Source organism: Rhinatrema bivittatum, chromosome 6, assembly GCF_901001135.1.
Source record: "Rhinatrema bivittatum chromosome 6, aRhiBiv1.1, whole genome shotgun sequence".
NCBI lineage: Eukaryota > Metazoa > Chordata > Amphibia > Gymnophiona > Rhinatrematidae > Rhinatrema > Rhinatrema bivittatum.
The window spans coordinates 207,378,257-207,399,758 of record NC_042620.1 but is presented as its reverse complement, the minus strand read 5'-3'; the positions used below and the strand labels follow the sequence as shown (position 1 = coordinate 207,399,758).

The following is a 21,502-nucleotide window of genomic DNA, read 5'->3' as shown; positions in this document are numbered from 1 at the left end:
GCAGGAGTGGCCGGAAACCAAGCTTCTGTATGCCTTTTCCCCATGGCCCATGTTGGGCAGAGTGATTCAAAAGATCAAAAAACACACAGGATTGGTGCTTCTGGTGGCTCCAGGTTGGCCCAGGAAGCTGTGGTATACACAATTGTGGAGGTTCCTCATGAACTCTCCTTCCAGTTTACAATCCACAGGGACCTGCTACTTCAGGGACCTGTTCTTCACAAAGATCTGGCTTGATTTTGTCTTTCAGTATGGACTTGAAAGGGCTCAGTTGCTGAAGCGAGGCTTTTCCACTACTGTGTTTTCCATCTTGTTTCAAGCATGGACGTTTTCCACTTCTTTAGCTTACATTAGAGTTTGGAGTGTGTTTGAGGCTTGGTATGAGGAACAAGGTGTGTCTCCTCATTCGATAAAGATTCCGCTCATTTTGCAATTCTTAGAGGATGGGACCCTTATGGGCTTGGCCCTTAATTCCTTGAAGGTGCAGGTGGCAGATCTTGCCCGGTTCTAGAGTCAGGTGAATGGTAGACCCTTGTCAGCCCATTCGGATGTGGTCCAGTTTTTGAAGGACGTGAAGCATCTTTGTTCTCTCTTACGGTTGCCGGTGCTCTTATGGAACCTCAATCTAGTTCTAGAACGCTTGGGCAAGTTTCACTTTTCAGCTACTATGTTGCCTCTCCTTGAGATTTCAGAATTTGAGGACAGTGTTATCATGGCAATTTGTTCTGCGCGTGGAGTTTTGTGCTGCCAGCTCTTCGGCCAGGGACTATTCCTGTCAGTGTCTCCAGTGGCAGTCCAGCTTTGGTCTGTTCTGTCTTTTTTGCCAAAAGTGGTCTTGGACTTTTGCTTGGATTGTTCAGTTCTCTCCCAATGTTGGACAGGGAGAGAGAGAGAGAAAAAGATGAATGAATATTCTCTGTTACGAACTTTGGATGTCAAGAGGCATCTGATGAGGTAGTCGAGGTTTTTAAACTTCTCAAGGACACTGACCGCCTGTTTGTTCTCCACGGTGACAGCAAACAGGGTGAGTTGGTGTTGTGGGCTACTATAGTCCGCTGGATTAAGGACGTTATCACAGTTGCAGATGTGAATACTGAGCAGCCGTTACCTAGACGAGTTAGGGCTCATTCCATTAGGGCTAGAACAGTGTCATGGGCGGACCTTTGATTGCTGTCTCCCTTCGAATTTTGCCGAGCTGTGATGTGATCCTCCATTATATACTTTTCCAGGTATTGCTGCCTGGATGTGCAGACCCAGCAGGACGTAGCCTTTGAGCTTGCGGTGTGGATTGGACCAAGGGCAGCCTCCCACCCTATTTGGGAGTAGCTTTAGTACATCCCACTGGTGTGTATTAAACTGTCTGAATGCTAAGAAATTACTACTTACTTGATAATTTCCTTTTCTTTAGCGAAAACAGGTTGATCCATCTTCCCAACTTTGGCTGCTGGTCTGTGGTCCAATTTTCCTGAGTGGCTGAGTTTCTGGGGATGACTGGTGCCAGTTTTCAGCCCCTAGATTAGTGATGTTACAATCTTTGTCAGAGCTCAGTGTTCCTGTTATCTGACTGTTTGATAGTTGTCTGTTGATAGAATCAAATATTATTAGTCTGTACAAAGTTGGCTTTTGCAGAGAATACTGGTTGGCTGATGTGTATATATATATATACCATGATGTCAGCTTTGCTTCATCTCCATCTGCTGGTAGAGGTGCATAACCCACTGGTGTGGATTAATCTGTCTTCACTAAAGAAAAGGAAATTATCAGGTAAGTAGTAATTTTTCATTATGTCCCAGTATAGTCAGTGAAATGCTGCTGTATGAGAATGCTGTTGCATTTGTTACCTGAACAATCCTGTTGGTATGTACCTTAAAGAGCACTTTTTAGATTCTGATATTATGGGTTGATCTCCTTGATTGACCCAAGCACTATTCTCTTCTATAGATATGAAACAGTTGCCAAGAATCCTTTAAAAGGTTTTAAGAAATAGTATGTAATTTCTATCATTTTAAGCATTTCTAGCTGTTTCTGTATTTGCCTCTCTTCTAATTAGAACCTCATCTTCATAGATGTGAAATATCTTTGTTGGTGCCTCCCAACGTAGTCCCTTGGCAAAACACGATCGTATTGAGTGACTATAAAACTTTATTACAAAATCCGTGTCAAGCATCTTGAATTAATGGCTGTTGTAAAAATGGACAAATATTATTTGTTACTTTTGAACAGTTTAAAAGCTGAATTACACAATCATTTATGATGGTCATTCATTTCATTTATGCTCTTGTGTGAGAGGAATTGTTAATCTAATGAAAACAATGTGACAAGGGTACGAGAAGAAAGGAGTGTAGTAACCTTCAGTGAGCTTCTGTTCCAAGCTTGTACATAAGTAGTATAAGAGAACATAAGATATGCCATACTGGGTCAGACCAAGGGTCCATCAAGCTCAGTATCCTGTGTCCAAAAGTGGCCAACCAAGTCACAAGTACCTGGCAAGTACCCAAACATTAAATTAATAGATCCCAATCTACTAATCTTTATTGATTAATAGCAGTTTATGGACTTCGGCTTTAGGAACTTATCCAAACCTTTGTTAAACCCAGTTATACTAACTGTGTAACCACATCCTCTGGCAATGAATTCCAGAACTTAATTTTGCGGAGTAAAAAGAATGTCTCCGATTTGTTTTGAATGAGCTACTTGCTGACTTCATGGAGTGTCCCTTAGTCCTTGTATTATCCGAAAGAGTAAATAACCGATTCACGCTTACCCATTCAAGTCCTTTCATGATTTTGTAGATCTCTATCAATTCCCCCCTCAGCCATCTCTTTTCCAAGCTGAACAGCTCTAACCTGTTTAGCCTTTCCTCATAGGGCAGCCATTCCATCCCCTTTATCATTTTGGTCACCTTTATCTGTACTTTCTCTAGTGCAACTATATATTTTTTGAGACGTGGTGTCCAGAACTACACACAGTATTCAAAGTGCAGTTTCACCATGGAGCGATACAGAGGCATTATGACATTCACCATTTTATTCATCATTCCCTTCCTAATTATTCCTAACATTCTGTTCACTTTTTTGACTGCCACAGCACACTGAGCCAATGATTTCAATCTATTATCCACTATGACGCCTAGATCTCTTTCCTGGGTAGTAATTTCTGATATGGAACCTAACATCGTGTAACCACAGCAAGGTTTATTTTTCCTTATATGCACCACCTTGCACTTGTCCACATTAAATTTCATCTGCCATTTGGAAGCCCAATCTTCCAGTATCACAAGGACCTCCTGCAATTTATCACAATCCACGTGAGGTTTAACTACTCTGCATAATTATGTGACATTCGCAAATCTAAGCACTTCACTCATCGTGCCCTTTTCCAGATCATTTATAAATATATTAAAAAGCACCGATCCTAGTACAGATCCCTGAGGCACTTCATTGTTTACCTTTATTCACCCCTTCATAAAAATGTAGGAGATTTGTGAGGCAAGACGTCCCTTGAGTAAATCCATGCTGTGTTTCATTAAACCATGTCTATCTAAATGTTCTGTGATTTTATTCTTTAACAATTTCCATGATTTTTTCCCAACACTGAACTCAGACTCAGCAGTCTATAGTTTCCCAGATCTCTCTTGAAGCCCTTGTTAAATACCAGTGTTACATTGTCCACCCTCCAGTCTTCAGGTACAATGGACGATTTTAATAATAGGTTACAAATTTTTACTAATAGGTCTGAAATTTCATTTTTGAGTTCTTTTACAACCCTGGGTGTATACCATTTGTTCCAGGTGATTTACTACTCTTCAGTTTGTCAATCTGGCCTACTACATCTTCCAGGTTCACCATAATTTGGTTCAGTTCATCTGAATCATCACCCTTGGAAAAACTGTCTCCGGAACAGGTATCTCCAACTACACATTCTGATGCGGGCTCCATTATATGCTCTAAGTTCTGGTTCCAGACCCAGCCTCCAGTCCTTAATCCAGAAAGTCTGGATTCCCCTACCTCAGCCCCCAACTCCTACCTACTGGCTAGACTGGAGAATCTAACACAGATGGATTTAGGAAAGCTGCTGTTTATCCATGGGAATGAGCTACAAGGAATGGATCTTCTCTAGGATTCTGCCAGGTACTGGCTGAGACAAATACTGGACTTGATAGACTTTTGGTCTGATCCAGCATTGCACATATTATGTTCATTTTAATGCTGGAAACAAGGCAAAGATGAATGGTTATTTTGTCATGACAACAAATACAATTATTTTCTATTCAGAATTGGAATGGAGATTGTACATAAGAATGAATAAAGTGAAAATGAGCATATAATAAAGCATTTCAGGCCTGCCCTGCTTCTAATTATAAAGTGCATTTGCTGTTTTAGTTCTTTGTGCTTGACATTGATTATCTCTTATCAATTATGCAAAGTAACTCTGATGGCATCAGTGTGCTAAAGCAAAAGATAAGTGATAAGGGATCAAGATGTTGACCTAAAGGGAGGTGTAAGTCACATCTCTAAGGATCCTGTAGTATTTTTTTTATTTGGACTTTAATTCTGTGCTTTTTTCTTCTTTGCTTCATGGGCAATTATAAGGGAAAATCCATGGAATAAACCTCCAAGCTTGAAACCTCAACTCTTCAGCCCAATGAACAGTTTTGTGATCAAAGAAACAACCAGGTTTGAAGCCGTGTGGCTGTCCATGGTGACTTGGTCTCGCCCCCAGGCAAGGTTTCACTCAGCTATGGGGATTGCACACTTCTGCCTTTGTCTATGATGATGTCATCACCCACTGATTCAACTCCATCATTCTTACCCAGACTCTGGCTGCTAGAAATGGAACTTTGAGTGGAATTACTGGGTTTCTCGGAGATGGAACTGAAACCTCAGGGGCGGATTTTAAAAGGCCCGCGCGCCGGCGCACGTAAAGCCCCGGGACGCACGTAAGTCCCGGGGCTTTCGAAAAGGGGCGGGAGGGGGCGTGTCCGGGGGCATTCCCGAAACGATGCAGCATTTCGGGGGTGGGCCTGGGGGTGTGGCGCCGGCCCAGGGGCGTGGTCGAGGCCTCCGGACCAGCCCCTGGGACCGGAGGACGGAGCGGGGCTGCCGGTGACGCGCGCAAAGTTAAGGGGGGGGTTAGGTAGGGGAAGGGAGGGGGAGGGGAAGGTGGGGGGGAGGGCGAAGAAAAGTTCCCTCCGAGGCCGCTCCGAAATCGGAGCGGCCTCAGAGGGAACATGCAGCTGGTTGATTTTTTTTCTTTTTTTTCTTTTCATGTAAAATTTGATTGGGTTTACCACCTTACAACTATTCTCTGTGTTTTTCTTTTCAAGAATTTTCTTTTCTTGTATTGTTTAAATTAAATAGCCTAATATAAAATTTTAGAATAAAGGAAGAAGAAGGTAAACCACATACCTGGGCCATATAGTCAGCACAATCCAAGGGACAGAAGCCAAAATCAGCTGTCTAAACTTCAAACTCCATACCTTCATATTTTGAAACACTTTTTCATATGGGTCTATAGGTATAAAGTGAAGGAAGGTCAGACTAAGATGAGATTACGTCAATATTCTCTCGCCCTAGCTTGGTAGTACTCTGGTAGAGAGTCTATCAAGCTAGGGCGAGAGAACATTGTAGGAATCTCATCTTTGTGCGACTTTCCTCACTCCAAATGATGTCAAATCTTCACTGAGGTCTACTGTGCTGTTCGTACGTCTCACTCTGCATGTAAACAAGCCCCAACACCCTATACCACCACCAAAACCTCACCTCAAGTTACTAGCTGGCCCTTCCATAGCAGTATAAATAGTTGACTATTATGTGTGCCACCCCAGAGGTGCGCTCTCTCTCTACCCCCCTCCTTCCCTCCTCCCTCTCAAAACGCAATGTACAATATTTATCGCAAATTCCATTTTGGCTGTTTTGGGCATATTGCACAGCTTAATGCCAGGAAAAAAGGTGTAGTTATTTCCGGCGTTAAAAGCATGTGTTACGCTATCACACGGTGTGATAATGCCCTTCATTTTAATTGATCCCACCCCTTTGAATAAGTTTGAAAAATTTGCATTTGCGCTTTATGATAAATATTGCATGCGTTAATGCCAGAATGCATTTTGATGAATGACCCTGTAAGTACTTAGCTGGATAAAATTTAGCTGGATAATTGGAGGCATTCCTGGAAAGAGTCCATCAAGCTAGGTTGAGAGAACATTGCACAAATCTCATCTTTGGGTGAGTTTCCTCACTCCGAAGGTCATCAAATCTTCACAAGAGAGCACTGTTCTGTTTGTACGTCTCAATTTGAATGTCAAAGTGGCCCCTAACCCCTACACTAATACCTAAACCTCACCTCGAGTGACTAGGTGGGCCTCCCATAGAGATATAAATACTTATCTAGTGTGAGGGCATTATGGCTAGGTTCTCTCTGTCTCTCTCTCTCTCTCTCTCTCTTAGTGGTAGGAGGGCCCTGATAGCTAGGCTGGCTCTACAGGAGCTTAAAACCATGCAATACGGCTTTGCAAAACTGTGAGCCCAGCCCACTTGGCCAAAATTCCCACTCCAATATCCTCCCCTTTTTCTCATTTGCATCGCACCAAATGTTATGGTGCTTTCGCACACGTTAATGGCATTTTCGCATGCATTAAAGGTGGTTTTTGCATGCAAAAACGCTATATATCACTTTGATAATGGCCCCCGTAGTTTGTTAAAATTCTAGATCAGGGTGAGCAAGTCACAGCCTCCTATCACCAAATGTAAAAATCCATATTAATGAAAGTTGGGTTCCATCTCGCTCTGTTGCCATAAATAAAAGATTGTGTATGTGTATAAATTGAATAGAAAATGTGTATGTGTATAAATTGAATGTGTAAAATGTGTATGTGTATAAATTGAATGTGTAAAATGTGTATGTGTATAAATTGAATAGAAAATGTTGGATAGATTTAGACCAGATTTGCATTGGAAGAGAGGTATTTCCAAGTCTAACTTGAGAAAATAATGCACCGGAGGAGTTTCCATTACTCATGAGTAGCATAATGTAAATGTGTATGTCTGTTTATTTATTTAGAGTGAAATAATGGAGGACCTGGGAAGGGTAGTGTAGGCAAGAAAGAGAGGGAGCTGCTGAACAGAGGAGAGTGTTCCAGACAAAGTGGACAAGGAGTAGGAGGAAGATTGCTGGTTACTGCTGAGCAGGAGAAAGTGGGGAGGGAACGTGAAAGAGGATGCTGAATGCTACTGGGGGAAGAGAGAATGAAAGGGACTAGGTGTTTCTGGGCAGGGTTAAAAGAACTAGAGAGAAGGGGTTGGGTGCTGCTGAGTGGGGGGAATAGGGTGGAGGGAATCAGAGAGAAGGGACTTGCATATTGCTGGGCTGAGGGGTAAGGGAGCCAGAGAGAGAGGACTGAGTGCTGCTGAGTGGTAGGATGTAGTGAAAGGAATTAAAGATAGGGGGTTGGGGGCTGCTACACAGGGTTGGGGGATAGACTGGAGATGGCAGATTAAGAGACAATGAGAGCAGTCAATGTGCACGTACCCAGTCAGTCACCCACCTCTCATGCTTAGTGTAACTCACAAACCTAAATCCCTCACCGCAAATTAGACCGTCTATAAATATATCCAATGAAACACCCTTTACAGGGCAACATCAACAACTATTTTCAGTTTTCTAATATTTAAACATGAATCACTTTATTTCTTTGGCAATAAAACAACTACTAGCTCACACTGTAATCTTTAACAATACTTATTTATATGACATAAAAATTGAATGAGTAATATAAGTATTGTTAAAGATTACAGTGTGAGCTGGTAGTTTTATTCCTTCTTAGTGTAACCTAATCAGGTGAAAATATGGAAAGTATATCCCAACCACAGAGGTAAATAAAATGTCATCATATGACCTCATCACAAATTTTTATTACATAAATTTCTTAAATGTATAAAAAAATTATGCAAAACTTTAAAAAGTCATGAACATACAATGCATATCTCAAATAATAAAAGTTATATCCAGAACAATATAGTCACAAGGTGCACAATATTCACTGTAAACATTACAAAAATTATCTAAGAATATCTAAATCAACAATTCACACACTGTATCATTCATCCATCAATCATACATACTTACACATTCACAACCATCATTCATAAAATAAACTGAATAAAATATCCCTACAAATCAACCACCCAAATGCCACTCACTTTAGCCCAAACTTTACCACAGAATTTCCCAACTTTCCCTAATATCCCAACTTTCCTAACAATTTCCCAACCTTCCCATCTTTCCCAACACCCGTGTGAGCTTCTTCAGGGAATACTATCACACAAAACATTTCACAGTTTATAACTATTCCTTATTCCAGCTTCATTCAAAATCCAATGATTTTCAAGCAACGATTCCTTATTTCACCCATTCAAGCTATTTATCCTTGGGCATCAAGCAGTGATTCCTTGTTTCACGTGTCCGAGCTATTTCAGAAGAATCCTTATGTCAACGAATCTGAAAATCAATACAAAGAAAATATTTAGAACCATTTGGTAGTAGGGTTATTTATGGAACAATTGGGATGGTTGATTTGTAGGGATATTTTATTCGGTTTATTTTATTTATTTATTTATTTATTTGAAAACTTTTATATACCGGTATTAGTATGCAAACATCATACCGGTTCACATTGTAACTAAAGGCAGAAATTACAATCAACAGGGAGGGGAAAACAAGGAGGATTTTATGAATGACTGTTGTGAATGTGTGGGTATGACTAATGGATGAATGATACGGTCTGTGAATTGTTGATTTATTTATTTAATTTAACTCTTTTATATACCGACATTCATGAAAATATCATATCGGTTCACAAGGAACCGGGGTATTATAACATTAGCGGTAAAGATAAGAAAAAGTTACAAAAAACAAGGTGTTATGGTAACTTGGGAAACTGAGAGAGCAGACAGCAGAAGTTTAAACCATTATAAGCTTAACAAGTAAAGTACTGTATGTGCCAAGGATCACATATAGCGCACTCTGTACAATAATACAAAAATAAATATATAAATAAATAGAATAGAACTTCTATACAAGAAATCAAGGGTGACCACGGAGCAGAGCCGTGGCAGTTCTGGAGGAGGATTATCAAAATGGATAGGGTTATGACTTTCCAGTCCCAGGGGCTTGGGGGGGGGGGGGGGGGGAAGAGCGTATCAGGTTATGAAAAGGCTTGATGGAACAGCCAGGTCTTGAGTTTTTTTCTAAAGGTCAACAGGCAGGGTTGCTGTCTGAGGTCTGGAGGCATGGTATTCCAGATGGATGGCCCCGCTGTGGAGAAGGCGCGTTCCCTGGTGGATATATGAAGGGTGGATTTGGAAGTGGGGGCGTGGCGGGTTCCTATATAGGCCTCTCTTATAGGTCTTTTGGAAGTGTGTAGACGTAACGGGATATGTAGGTCGAGTGAGTGCTGATTGTGTATGGTCTTGTGAATAATGGTGAGGGACTTATGCAGGATTCTGAAGCTTATAGGGAGCCAGTGGAGATTCCTGAGAATGGGCGTGATGTGATCTCCTCAGTTGGAGTTTGTCAGGATTCTGGAGGCAGCATTCTAAAGCATCTGAAGGAGTTTGGTGGTAGAAGCAGGGAGTCCCAGCAGGAGGGCATTACAGTAGTCTATCTTAGAAAATAGGGTAGCCTGGAGGACCGTCCTAAAGTCGTGGAAGTGGAGGAGTGGTTTAAGTTTTTTTAGAATTTGTAATTTGTGGAAACAGTCCTTGGTTGTGTTATTGACAAATTTCTTTAAGTTCAGACGGTTGTCTAGAATCACTCCAAGCTCTCTCGTTTGAGTCACCATGGTGGAGGAGGAGATCTGCTGTAACCATTTTTTAAATGGTTACAGTGAATATTGTGCACCTTGTGACTCTTTTGTTCTGGATGTAACTTTTGTTATTTGAGATAGGCATTGCATATCTAGTTCATGACTTTTTAAAGTTTTGTATAATTTTTGTATAATATTTTATAAATTTAAGAAATGTATGTAATAAAAATTTATCATGAGGTCATATGATGACATTTTATTTACCTTCTTAATGTACCCAGTCTTGCTTTTCCATGATTTTGCTGAAAATGGCCAATTCTGAATCAAGAGCCTGTTTTGCAGCCCTTATCACAGCTACAAAATAATGGGAAACCAAGGGATATAATTATATCACATTTCCAAAACAGCACTTCCTTTCCTTCCATTTTGATATGTAACTTTCTGTGTGTCTCTGTCTCAAATACATGATTGAATGATTATATAAATATCAAAGAAAGAACATAAAAACTGAAAGCTAAACTGGATTACTTCTAAACATTGCTGTGCATTTTTTTTGAATTGGCTCTGATTTGTCTCCATAGCATCACAGAGAGCGCTGTAGAACCCTTGAAACAGGAGCTGGCAGGGCTGGAACAGCAGATCAAAGAGCAACAGGACAAGATATGCACTATGAAAGCCAACATTTTAAGGAATGAAGAGAAGATCCAGAAAATGGTCTTTAGCATCAATGTATCTTCCAAAACATGAAGAGTAGTAATAATAGGCGACAAAGTGCTGCTCCAGAACTGTTTCTATTCTTACCAGTGTAAACAATATGCCTGAGTAAATAAGGGAAGCAAAATACAGTTAATATAAATCTAATTTATTATTGCCCTATCAAACATTATAATCTCAGCAAGATTATCAGCTTCAGTTTACTCTGAGCTTTATAAAAGTCACCAGAATGAATATTTATTTTTAAAATTGACATGAAGCATAAATCAGTTGCCATCACTACCTTCAGTATAGGCTCATTATTTCTGGAAGAGTCTTATACATAAACACAGATCAAATATGAAAGCGGTGGTAAAAAGAAAGCTAATTAACTAAAATACTTTTGAATGCAGTTGTTTTTCCCCCTTTATTTTAATTTAATCCATTCAATAATATATTAATGTCCCCATGAGATATCGTTTTTCACTTAACCTTTTGGTTCTCACAGTCAAAGGCTACTCATAAGACTTCTTATCACTATGAGAGGGGTTACCTGGCACCATTCAATATTTAAGATATATATAGAGTTAGATTACCATTAGAACCTGCAGCCTGAAAATTGTCATATTAAATCAGTTTGATGTCAAAATACCAAAATGTGCTAAAATGTTTTAATATTGTCCAGTGTTTGAAAATTTGTTATGGAGTTCCATTTTCACCCTGTCATTTCAGAACTGAGTGAAGTTTATAGTCCACAACAGAATAAAAATGCACTTAATACCAACTATGATTTCAAGTGTGGTGAAAAGTTACCTCCTTTAGATTGGTGAAGGCTTAGAGCTGCAGAAAATGGAAGCGTGTGAGCTGAATGAGTACCCTGCTAACTTTGGTTTAGGGGAGGCCAATATTCAGCCTCCTCACAGGCCAGTCCTGCGGGGAATCTTTACCCCATGTATTTTGCAAGTGTGAGATATGTGGGAAAGCAGGTGCAGAGGTTTGACAATAAACTTTCAACACTTTTTCTAAACTGCCCTAACCCCACCTCAGGCATCGCCATTTTTCTGTACATGGAAGATGAGCAGTTTTCACAGCCTCCCTGCAGAGCTTGCAGTCCTGCAGGTAATTTATACCCATGGGCATGCAACCCAATTTTCAAAGGGAAACTCTCCCCCCTCCCTAAAAATTCCCTTTGAAAATTGGTGGCCCTTTAGAGTTTGCAGATGCTAACTGCCCACTGAGAAAACAAAGCACAGGGATTTGAAAATGAAATTTCCATGTGTACTTCTGACAGCCTATCCCCTAGTACACTCTGTTTTCCCCATTGGGGTGAGGGAGCATCAATTTTCAAAGGATAAACCTTCCTTTACCCACTGAAATCCCATTGAAAAATTGCCCTCTCTATGTATGACCATTTGATTAATTCAGGAGGGTTTATATTTTCATAGGGAAATGATGTATGGTACAACGTGCACTTTTATGCTGTTATGGACACAGACACAAAGACCTGCTGAAGATTGCATTAGTTCTTACCCTCAGTGAAGTGTGTTGCATTTTCACAAATCTTTTATAAAACTGTTGCTGTTTGTTAAAATGGAGGCTGAAAGCAAAGTATGAACTTAAGAGCAATTTGGGGAGATTTAGAGTAGGACCATAAAGTTAGAATGTGAGAAGAAGCCTTTTGATAGTTTTTGCCACTCCAGAAAATTGTTTGCACTCTTATGTCATTTATATTAAGTTGTATTGTATGACTATGTATATTTAACTGTACTCCACCAGAACTTTGGAGAGTATGGGCTGTAAATTTGTTAAATAAATAAAACACCACGGGGGTCAATATTCTAAGGCATTTAGCTGGATAAAGTTGTCTATTTTATTTAACTCATTTCTTTTCAATAGTGGTGCAAGGCAATTTACATTCAGATACTGTAGTTATTTCCCCATCATGTGATAGTGGCAAAAGCGAGCCAGCACCAGTTTGGGAAATGGAGGCCAGCTTGATGCCTAAGGGGCACTCTGTGCCCCACTAGACTACCAGGAAGCCACTACGCTACTAGGGAACCACTTAGACTACCAGGAAGCCACTACGCTACTAGGGAACCACTTAGACTACCAGGAAGCCACTACGCTACTAGGGAACCACTTAGACTACCAGGAAGCCACTACGCTACTAGGGAACCACTTAGACTACCAGGAAGCCACTACGCTACTAGGGAACCACTTAGACTACCAGGAAGCCACTACGCTACTAGGGAACCACTTAGACTACCAGGAAGCCACTACGCTACTAGGGAACCACTTAGACTACCAGGAAGCCACTACGCTACTAGGGAACCACTTAGACTACCAGGAAGCCACTATGCTACTAGGGAACCACTTAGACTACCAGGAAGCCACTACGCTACTAGGGAACCACTTAGACTACCAGGAAGCCACTACGCTACTAGGGAACCACTTAGACTACCAGGTGTGGCCGGGTGGATACGAGTCTAGGGGGGTGGAAAGGCTTCAAAGCGGGGGGAGATGGAGGGTTTGGAAAAAGTGTTGGCTGCATCATCACACGTAGATGGATGCAGACGCACTCATTTTAAAGTTACTGGCCCTGTATATATCGTATGATATTTTTTTTAAATACTTTTATTGAGGAGACTTACAAATGTACAATAACATAGTTCAGGAAAACAACTGGACTTCATACAACTAATAAAAAAAAAGAATACAATGAAGCAATCTTTCCAAAACAAGTGTTTCTTGTCTTTTTCTTTCATAACCCCTCTGAAACTTATACTACTCATGCACACCCTCTGAAAAAAATATATTCATACCAGCCCGTGTTCACCAAACAAATTCACACACACAAACACTCACACTATGTTTCTTAGAGGTCAGTGATGTAATGCCAGAAAGGTAGAAATAGAGGAAAGTGCCACAGAAAATAAAACTTATTTTGTGTGATAAACACTGTTTTTCACATGTTAAATGCAGCATAGTAAATATACCTTAAGTTTGTACCTGAAGCAACAAAGGCTGAAGGCCAAGGACAGAAGGAGTAGTAAGCAGGATATGAACCCCAGGCTTTGCTGGTTTCAAGCCTGTTGCTCTATCCACTATGCTATGCCACTCCAAAAATTTCTTACTGAACTTCCTCTTTTACTTCTAAACCAGTTTTAGAGCTCATGGGAAGATCATCATATATGTCAGGGATGGCCAACTCCAGTCCTTAAGAGCCACAAACAGGCCAGGTTTTCAGGATATCCACAATGAAAATGCATAAGATTATTTCCATATAATAATGGCAGTGTATGCAGATCTAGTTCATCACATTCATTGTGGATATCCTGAGAACCTGGCCTGTTGTGGCTCTCAAGGACCAGAGTTGGCCATCCCTGATTTAGGTTATACAGAACATCCATATGTGGAAAATTCTGGAAACACACAAAATACAAGAACATGGAGACTCACTAATTGAAGCTTTCAGAAATGCAGATCACTATGCATTTAAAGATGAATTTTAAAAGCATGGTGCACATCAAAATTGGGAGATGTGCACATATATATCAGGTTGACATGTTCCGAGCAAATTTTAAAAGCCACCGAGTTGCATATGTATCTTCCACAGTGTACACATCTCACTTATTTTGAAAAAGGGGCATAGTCTGAGTCTGGACAGAGCATGGGTGTTTCAAGGCGTGGCCAAGATGTGCATGCAAATACTTAAGCGCCTGGTTGCGCACCCAGGTTTAGTGCTATGTAAGTTTAAATCTGATATGGAGGAGGAGGTATAAGTTGGAAAAAAAAAAGCCATATCTGCAGGGTTTTAAGGGTCTGGTCTAACTGGGGGGAATGTAGGCTATTAAATTAGGGGGGTTTGGAAGACCTAGCTCTTAACTGGACAAACTGGTGAAACTGGCAATGGCATGGGTGTACTCTCCTTTTAAAATTCTGATTTACGCGGTAGAAGTGGAATTTATATGGCTGGGCACACTCCCACTTAAAACTGGGTGCACATAGGCACGCTTCCGGGCTATTTTATAACATGCATGCCTGTGTGCACGCAAGTAATAAAATTGCTGCGTCCCTAGGCACAGACCGGCGCACACATGCCAATGTGTGCCAGTTTGAAAGTTACTGTACCTGTTGGCAGTTTTTTTTATTTGTATGCCCTGAAAAATGAACAAATAAGTTTTATCTATTAGAAAGGAATTGCTTGTCACGCTGATTTTCTGTAGAAAATTGCATCTTTATTGTCATTTCTGAGGCAGTGCAAAATCTAGATTTGTTATTTGATCAGAATCATCCACCAGAATCATTTTTTGTCACACCACCTCCACCCCTCAGAATTCTGCAGGAATAGGAACCTAGGAAGGAGGTAACATGAAGTCGTATGCACAGATTCCCAGTGTCTGTAATGGAGAAATGTGTGTTTGTATTCAGGTTCACTCATGGTGGGGAGTTGTTTTAGGGAATCAAATTTTGCTTTCTCTCAGCTTGCTTCTAGTCTCAATGGTTTCTCTATCTCTGCAAATGGCTTCACTCACTTTGTATCTCTCTTGCTGCAAAACAGCTCAGCACATTTTGTTTTCTAGCGCCAAACTTTTAACTCCTGAGAAAAAGCACCATGTGACAGCAGAAGAAAAAAAAGCAGGAAGTAAAATTCTTATTGGTGCTGGAATAGTAAGAGATCTCCCATTGGTTGAACAGAGTCAATGATGTCCTGCAGAATTGGAGTAAGATCTGTCTTCTGTATTGTATCACCAGTTTTGAGGAGATTAACCCATACAGACTGGATTTCTTTGTTCTGGGATAGATAGGGATGTGCAGAAGGGACGGATTCGACCGATTCAGTATTCATCGGGAACCAAATCCGTTGCATCCGTTTTCGGGGGAACCTGATTCGCCCATTAGTTACATATGGTATTCGTTTCCCATTAAAGTTGAAAAAGCCCCATCCCAACCCTTTAAATTTAATTAGCTACAACCCTCCACCCTCCTGACCCCCCAAGACTTGCCAAAAGTCCCTGGTGGTCCAGCGGGGGTCCTGGAGCGATCTGCATGCGGGCCTTCGGCTGCTGATATTCAAAATGGCGCCGATAGCCTTTGCCCTTACTATGTCACAGGGGCTACTGGTGCCATTGGTCGGCCCCTGTCACATGGTAGGAGCAATGGACGGCCGACGCCATCTTGTGCTCCTACCATGTGACAGGGGCCGACCAATGGCACCGGTAGCCCCAATGACATAGTAAGGGCAAAGGCTATCAGCGCCATTTTGAATACCGGCAGCCGACGGCCCGAGTGCAGGAGATCGCTCCAGGACCCCCGCTGGACCACCAGAGGCTTTTGGCAAGTCTTGGGGGGGGGATCAGGAGGGTGGGGGTTTTATTCGTTAATGATTGTGCATTCATTCAAAACTAATGCACATCCCTAATAGATAGTGCAGGCAGAAAAACACATGCCAACTTCATGTGCCTGCATTTGTTAAAACAGTAGCAAAGGAAGCAATCTGATACCAGGCTGCTCAACCTTTTTAGGCACATGCTTCTTTCTTCCCAGTTCATAATGGAACACAGCAGTGGATCTTGTATAGCACCAGTAGAGGTTAATTTCCTAACAGTGAGTAAGTAAAGATCAGCAATTTATATCCCCCTTACATTTCAACTGCTGAGCACATTACACATAATTGTTCTCCCTTCTGAGCTCTACAGGCTTTCCACAAAAGACAATCCTTGAAACCAGGGGCTTAGGATGACTGCTGAAGTTGATGGTGAATCAGAAAATTTGCTGCTGCCATTTGACCAACTCTCTGAGCTGCCTCCCCAGCCTGACATCATCAATAAAGGCCAGGCTCAAAATGTCTCTTTTGACATGCTAACATATGCAATACTGAGCTGGCCTTTGATGATGATGTCAGGCTGCAGGAGGTAGTTCACAGTGTTGGCACCCCAGAGCAGGAGCAGAGCTTTATCAATAACTGATGCTGGCATTCAGGAACGACTTAAGGTAATCTGTTGCCTGAGGCAAGGGATGGGATAGGATGAGATTCCACCCCTGCTGCCCCTATGAAGGTACCCAAAAGGGATACATTCTCCAAGAGAGAGACCTGTACCAACTCACCATACAAAAAAAAAAAATTCAAATTCTATTGTCACTTCACTAACAGCCACACAAACACTTTTCACTATCAGAACCTTTTGAAGTAACACAAAACCGTTCAAAAAAGACATTCAGAAATTATGTAGAAAATATGTCAAAACCATAACAGACTCCCAGAATTCAAACAGCAGCAACTGTTCCTGGGAAGAAGCAGCACTGCAAATATTACTATCAGCCCTAGAACACCAGTATACCATCTACTGGAAAAATAGAAAAGCCAGACACTACATTCCATCAGAATCCTTCAATCACACATACAGAATACAAACTGACCTTTAACCTAATACAAAATAAGGGCCCACAAATTAAAAATTGAAAAATGCAAACAAAAACAAATGGAAACCCCAAGAAGCCCAGCTCTACATGCAGTGCAACACCAGAGAAAAAGAAACATGTATTTCCCCCTAAAATGAGCAAAATGCAAAGATGAAATGCACATTCCTAAACCTGACATATTCCACTCTAAAAATATTTTCTGCCTTTGTTTGGGCATTTTATTTTTGTGATTGTTGGTCCGGGTCTTCCCTCGCTGCCTTTTCCATTCCATTTTCCTTTTCTTCTCTCCTGTCTTCTTCCCTTCCTTCCCTACATCTTTCTCAAGCAAAATCCTCCCCTTTCTTATTTTTCTCTTTCTCTCTTCTTTCCTTTCTATCCATTCATAATTAAATTTTACCCCTCTTCTCCCTTCTCTAATCCTCCGGGTCTCCATCTCCCTCTTTTCGTTTCTCACCTATCTACCAGTTTTCTATCTCCTTCCCCAACACCCCTCTAGCTCTCCCATTCCCAGTCTTTCTTTTCCTGCATCCTATTCCCCTTTGTCTTTCACCTATTCCTTAGTCCTCCATTTCCACCACCCTCTGAATTCACTGTGTCCTAATCTGTGCTCTCATTCCCTCATCAGCCCCTGCTCCTTCCCTAGCATTCCTTCCCTGGCCTTCAGTCCATTCTTCTGTCTCTTACCTCCTAATGGCTTTCTATTACTCCGCTTTCACCATGTCCCCAGCCCCATTCCCACCATCTTTTACAGACCATCCATTTCCTCACATCCCTCTACAGCCCCCCAATCCTTTTCGACTGCCTTTCACCCTCTCCCCAGACCTCTAGGTCATTCACACCACCTTTCAATCCTTCTGCACTCTTCAGTCCTTTTCTCTTACCCCCTCACTCATACTCCCCCCAACCAATCTAACACCTCCCACTAGTAACTACCCAATTGCCAAGTCCCCGCCCCCCTGCACCCCAACCCAGGCTCTGCACCATTCTCTCCCACTCTGTCAGAGTTCCAGATCTTAACCCTGCCCCCAACACACAAGTCCCTGCTCTCCCCATGCTCCTCTTCTTCCCCTGCTCTCCACCCCAGTACCTGCTTTCCCTGAGTCCCAAAATCCCATTCTTCCCCTACACTGTCCCTTCTCTCCCTCTGTCCCAAACAGCTCCTCCAAGTTGCTCAGCTGCAGTTTAAATATGGATGCCTCCTCCTTCATGTAGCCCATGGTGAAACATCCTCTGAACTATGGGGCTCTGTATCTACGGAGCCCTGCATGGTTCAAACATCTGCTGTTAGAAATGCACAGGGCCACAGCGTTCTAATAGCAGACTCCTGTATTTCAGCTGAAGTGCATACAGGTGCCGGATGGGGAAAGAGAAAAATGGGGGCAGCACAGAGGAAACCAGATGGCAAGGATTGGTGAAGAGGTGATGGTGTCTTAAAGTTTGTGGGGCCTGTGCATTATGGACACTACACCCCTGCTTAGTAACTAAATTATATGTATTAAGTAAATTCTAACCTAAATGGAGCAGGAAGAGAAACTAAGTCCATCTGCAAGGAATACAGAGGCCGTACAGGAGATCTATCAGTATTTAGGAACATCTCTATAAAAGCAACAATAAACAAAAGTCAGTATCTTGAACTTGAAAAAAAAGCAATGGGAAGCCAATGTAGCTCACACAATAAAGGGATTACATGATAGAATGTCCTTCTATGCAACAACAATTAAGCAATGTATTCTGCATTATTTGAAGCTGCTTTTGGAAGGTATAAGTATTACCCTGATATAATACATTACAGTAATTGTCTGCTAAAGATTAGAACATGAACAGTTGTCTCTAGATTCCCTCTATCCAGAATAGTATAGAGGGAAGGCGTCAGCTGTCATGATATATGTGGGCACCGACGACATAGGAACATGTGGGAGGGAGGTTCTGGAAGCCAAATTTAGGCTCTTAGGTAGAAAGCTGAAATCCATAACCTCCAGGGTAGCATTCTCTGAAATGTTCCCTGTTCCACGCGCAGGTCCCCAGAGGCAGGCAGAGCTCTGGAGTCTCAATGCATGGATGAAATAAATGGGCAATGAGGATTCAGTTTTGTAAGGAACTGGGGAACTTTTTGAGGAAGGGGGAATCTTTTCCGAAAGGATGGGCTCCATCTTAACCAGGATGAAACCAGGTTCCTGGTGCTAACCTTTAAAAAGGAGATAGAGCAGCTTTTAAACTAGAACAAAGGGGAAAGCCAACAGTTGCTCAGCAGCGCATGGTTGATTAAAACTAGTCACAAAACACTTCTGCCTTAATTTGATGCCTGAATTCCTTGCTATTGTTTTCTTTTCTCAACTACTCCGGCAACAAATTCCATATAGTCAGTGCGGCAAAAGAGAAAACGCTGGACTTGGCATTGTGAGTTCAGAACTTTTAATAAATTCTCTCCTGATGAATGAACATAAGAAATTGCCATGCTGGGTCAGACCAAGGGTCCATCAAACCCAGCATCCTGTTTCCAACAGAGGCCAAACCAGGCCACAAGAACCTAGCAAGTACCCAAACACTAAGACGATCCCATGCTACTGATGCCAGTAATAGCAGAGGCCATTCCCTAAGTCAACTTGAAGACATCTTCCTGGCTTATACCACTCAAACTTCTTTTCAACGAACACCCCTCATTTGAATTCAGCATTTTGTGGATAATCACTAGCAACCAAAACTTAGATCTTCTCTTCACAGGCAACCAGTGAAATTATTTTAAAGCTGGAGTAATGTGTTCATGTCAAGACAATTCCCAACAGTACTCTAGCAGCAGCATTTTGTATTAGCTGCAATACTTTAAGTAATTTTTGCGGCAAACCTATCCATAATGTACAACATTAGCCTAAATGTCCCTAAACGAGGGACTGAAGTACTGTCCAAAACATTTTGGTAGGTAGATAATATTTTAATGGACGAAGGAGTTTTAATTTATAAAACACCATTGCCAACTGACCTATTTGAGGTTTAAAACTAAGTTGAGTCTAAAAGAATACCCAAGCCACGAATTTCTGTCACAACTGGAAGCTGGTGACCTTCAAACCCAATATTTTTTTTTTTATAATTTAAGTTTTATTGTTCAGCACAGAAAAAATACAAAATTTCAGGCTACGATAATTGCCCAACTGTAGCAAAGTAAAGTAACAGCATCTAGCCTCGTGGCACTTGTTAGAATGTACTACCCGACACATTTACCAACTTTAATTTATGTGCCTGTATGTAAACCGTTGTGATGGTATATAACTTAACGACAGTATAGAAAAGATGTTAAATAAATAAATAATGATAACAAAAGTCAAAGTATCAAATTCTGCGTGAGTTTTAATCACTTTATTCCTCCCCTTACCCCCCTTGGTTATTCTGCAAAGTGCATCGTAAAACTATGATTACAATAAAGGAGATTATAGGGAGTATATAAAGATCTTGAGCATAAAACAACATAACCAGGGCAAATTCCCACTTAATCCTAGAAAGCGCATAAGGGTTGGAGAATGGCAAAACTGTTGGAATGCTAGAAGAATGCCCCAAATAAAACACAAAAAGGAATATACCAAATAAAAAAAAGCAAGAAGGATGCTGAGGATAAAGTAGTGGCCATTGGCTCAGAACTGAGAATACTCTCGTCAAATGAGTAGGGCTACTGCCAAAAAATATAATGTTATCCCGATTTCCAGTGTGAGTAGGGCATCCAAATCTTTTCATGAGAAGCTAATTTATCATTACAAAGGGCTGTGAATCTGTTCATATAATACACCCTGTCTAATCTAGACTGTACAGCGCTAATGGAGGGGACTTCCGGTCTACGCCACCATAAAGCTTTTTCGCATCTGGCAGAGGAAATTACTTGTTGAGCCCAATGTTGAGGGAAGGATGGACCCTGATCAGGGAACATATTAAGTAAGCAGATTCTAGGATCCCTAGGGACCCTAAGATGAATAATTAAGTAAATAAAGTCAAGAACTGCTTCCCATAAGTGCACAATGCTCGGACATTCCCACCACTGATGAAAGTAGGTTCCTATGGTCCCACACCCTTTCCAGCAAAGGTTGGTACTGCCCCCTTGCATCCTGCTCAAGTGCATGGGAGTAAAGTACCATCTATACAGTATTTTAAAACTGTATTCTTTTATCGCTGAGGAAGCAGAAATTCTGCTGGTAATGGTGAAAGAATGTTCCCAATCACTGTCCTCAATTTGCTCTCCAATGTCTTGTTCCCAAGCTATTTGGAAGGACATTTTCCCCCATGGTGCCCCCTTAATGAGAGCCATAATTTTGGAGATGGGTTTAGTAATCTTATCTGCATGGGATCAATAGTTTTTAAAAAGGGATTTACCCCGCTTTAGTTCCGTTCCTATTTATGCTGTGGAAAAGAAATGGAGGATCTGGTTATATATATGCGAATAAATCCTTGCTAGATAAATGATATAGGTGTTGTAAGTCAGTGAAAGGGATCAATTTCTGACCATCCCATAATTTCTCCCACTTGTATAAATCTCTCTCATGCCAGCGTCGTATCATCCCTGGGTCCACACATGGAGGGAAGGAACTATCAAATAAAAAGGATGTA

At 41.3% G+C, this 21,502-nt stretch overlaps 1 protein-coding gene and 1 long non-coding RNA gene across 4 annotated transcripts in view; one reads left to right on the top strand and one right to left on the bottom strand.

Annotated features, from left to right (window-relative positions):
- Window positions 1–12,334, top strand: part of TRAF3IP1 (TRAF3 interacting protein 1) — a 364,461-nt gene extending 352,127 nt beyond the window's left edge. For all 3 annotated transcript variants that reach the window (XM_029606494.1, XM_029606493.1, XM_029606495.1), the window contains one exon: window positions 10,381–12,334. In XM_029606494.1, coding sequence (XP_029462354.1) covers window positions 10,381–10,546 — 166 coding nt within the window. In that variant the 3' untranslated portion in view covers window positions 10,547–12,334. The remainder of the gene's footprint in view (window positions 1–10,380) is intronic.
- Window positions 7,888–10,382, bottom strand: LOC115093964. The gene is made up of 2 exons (XR_003857455.1): window positions 10,064–10,382; window positions 7,888–8,493 (listed from the first exon to the last, which is right to left on the bottom strand). It is a non-coding gene; the product is annotated as an uncharacterized LOC115093964 (long non-coding RNA).
- Window positions 12,335–21,502: the final 9,168 nt, after the last annotated feature.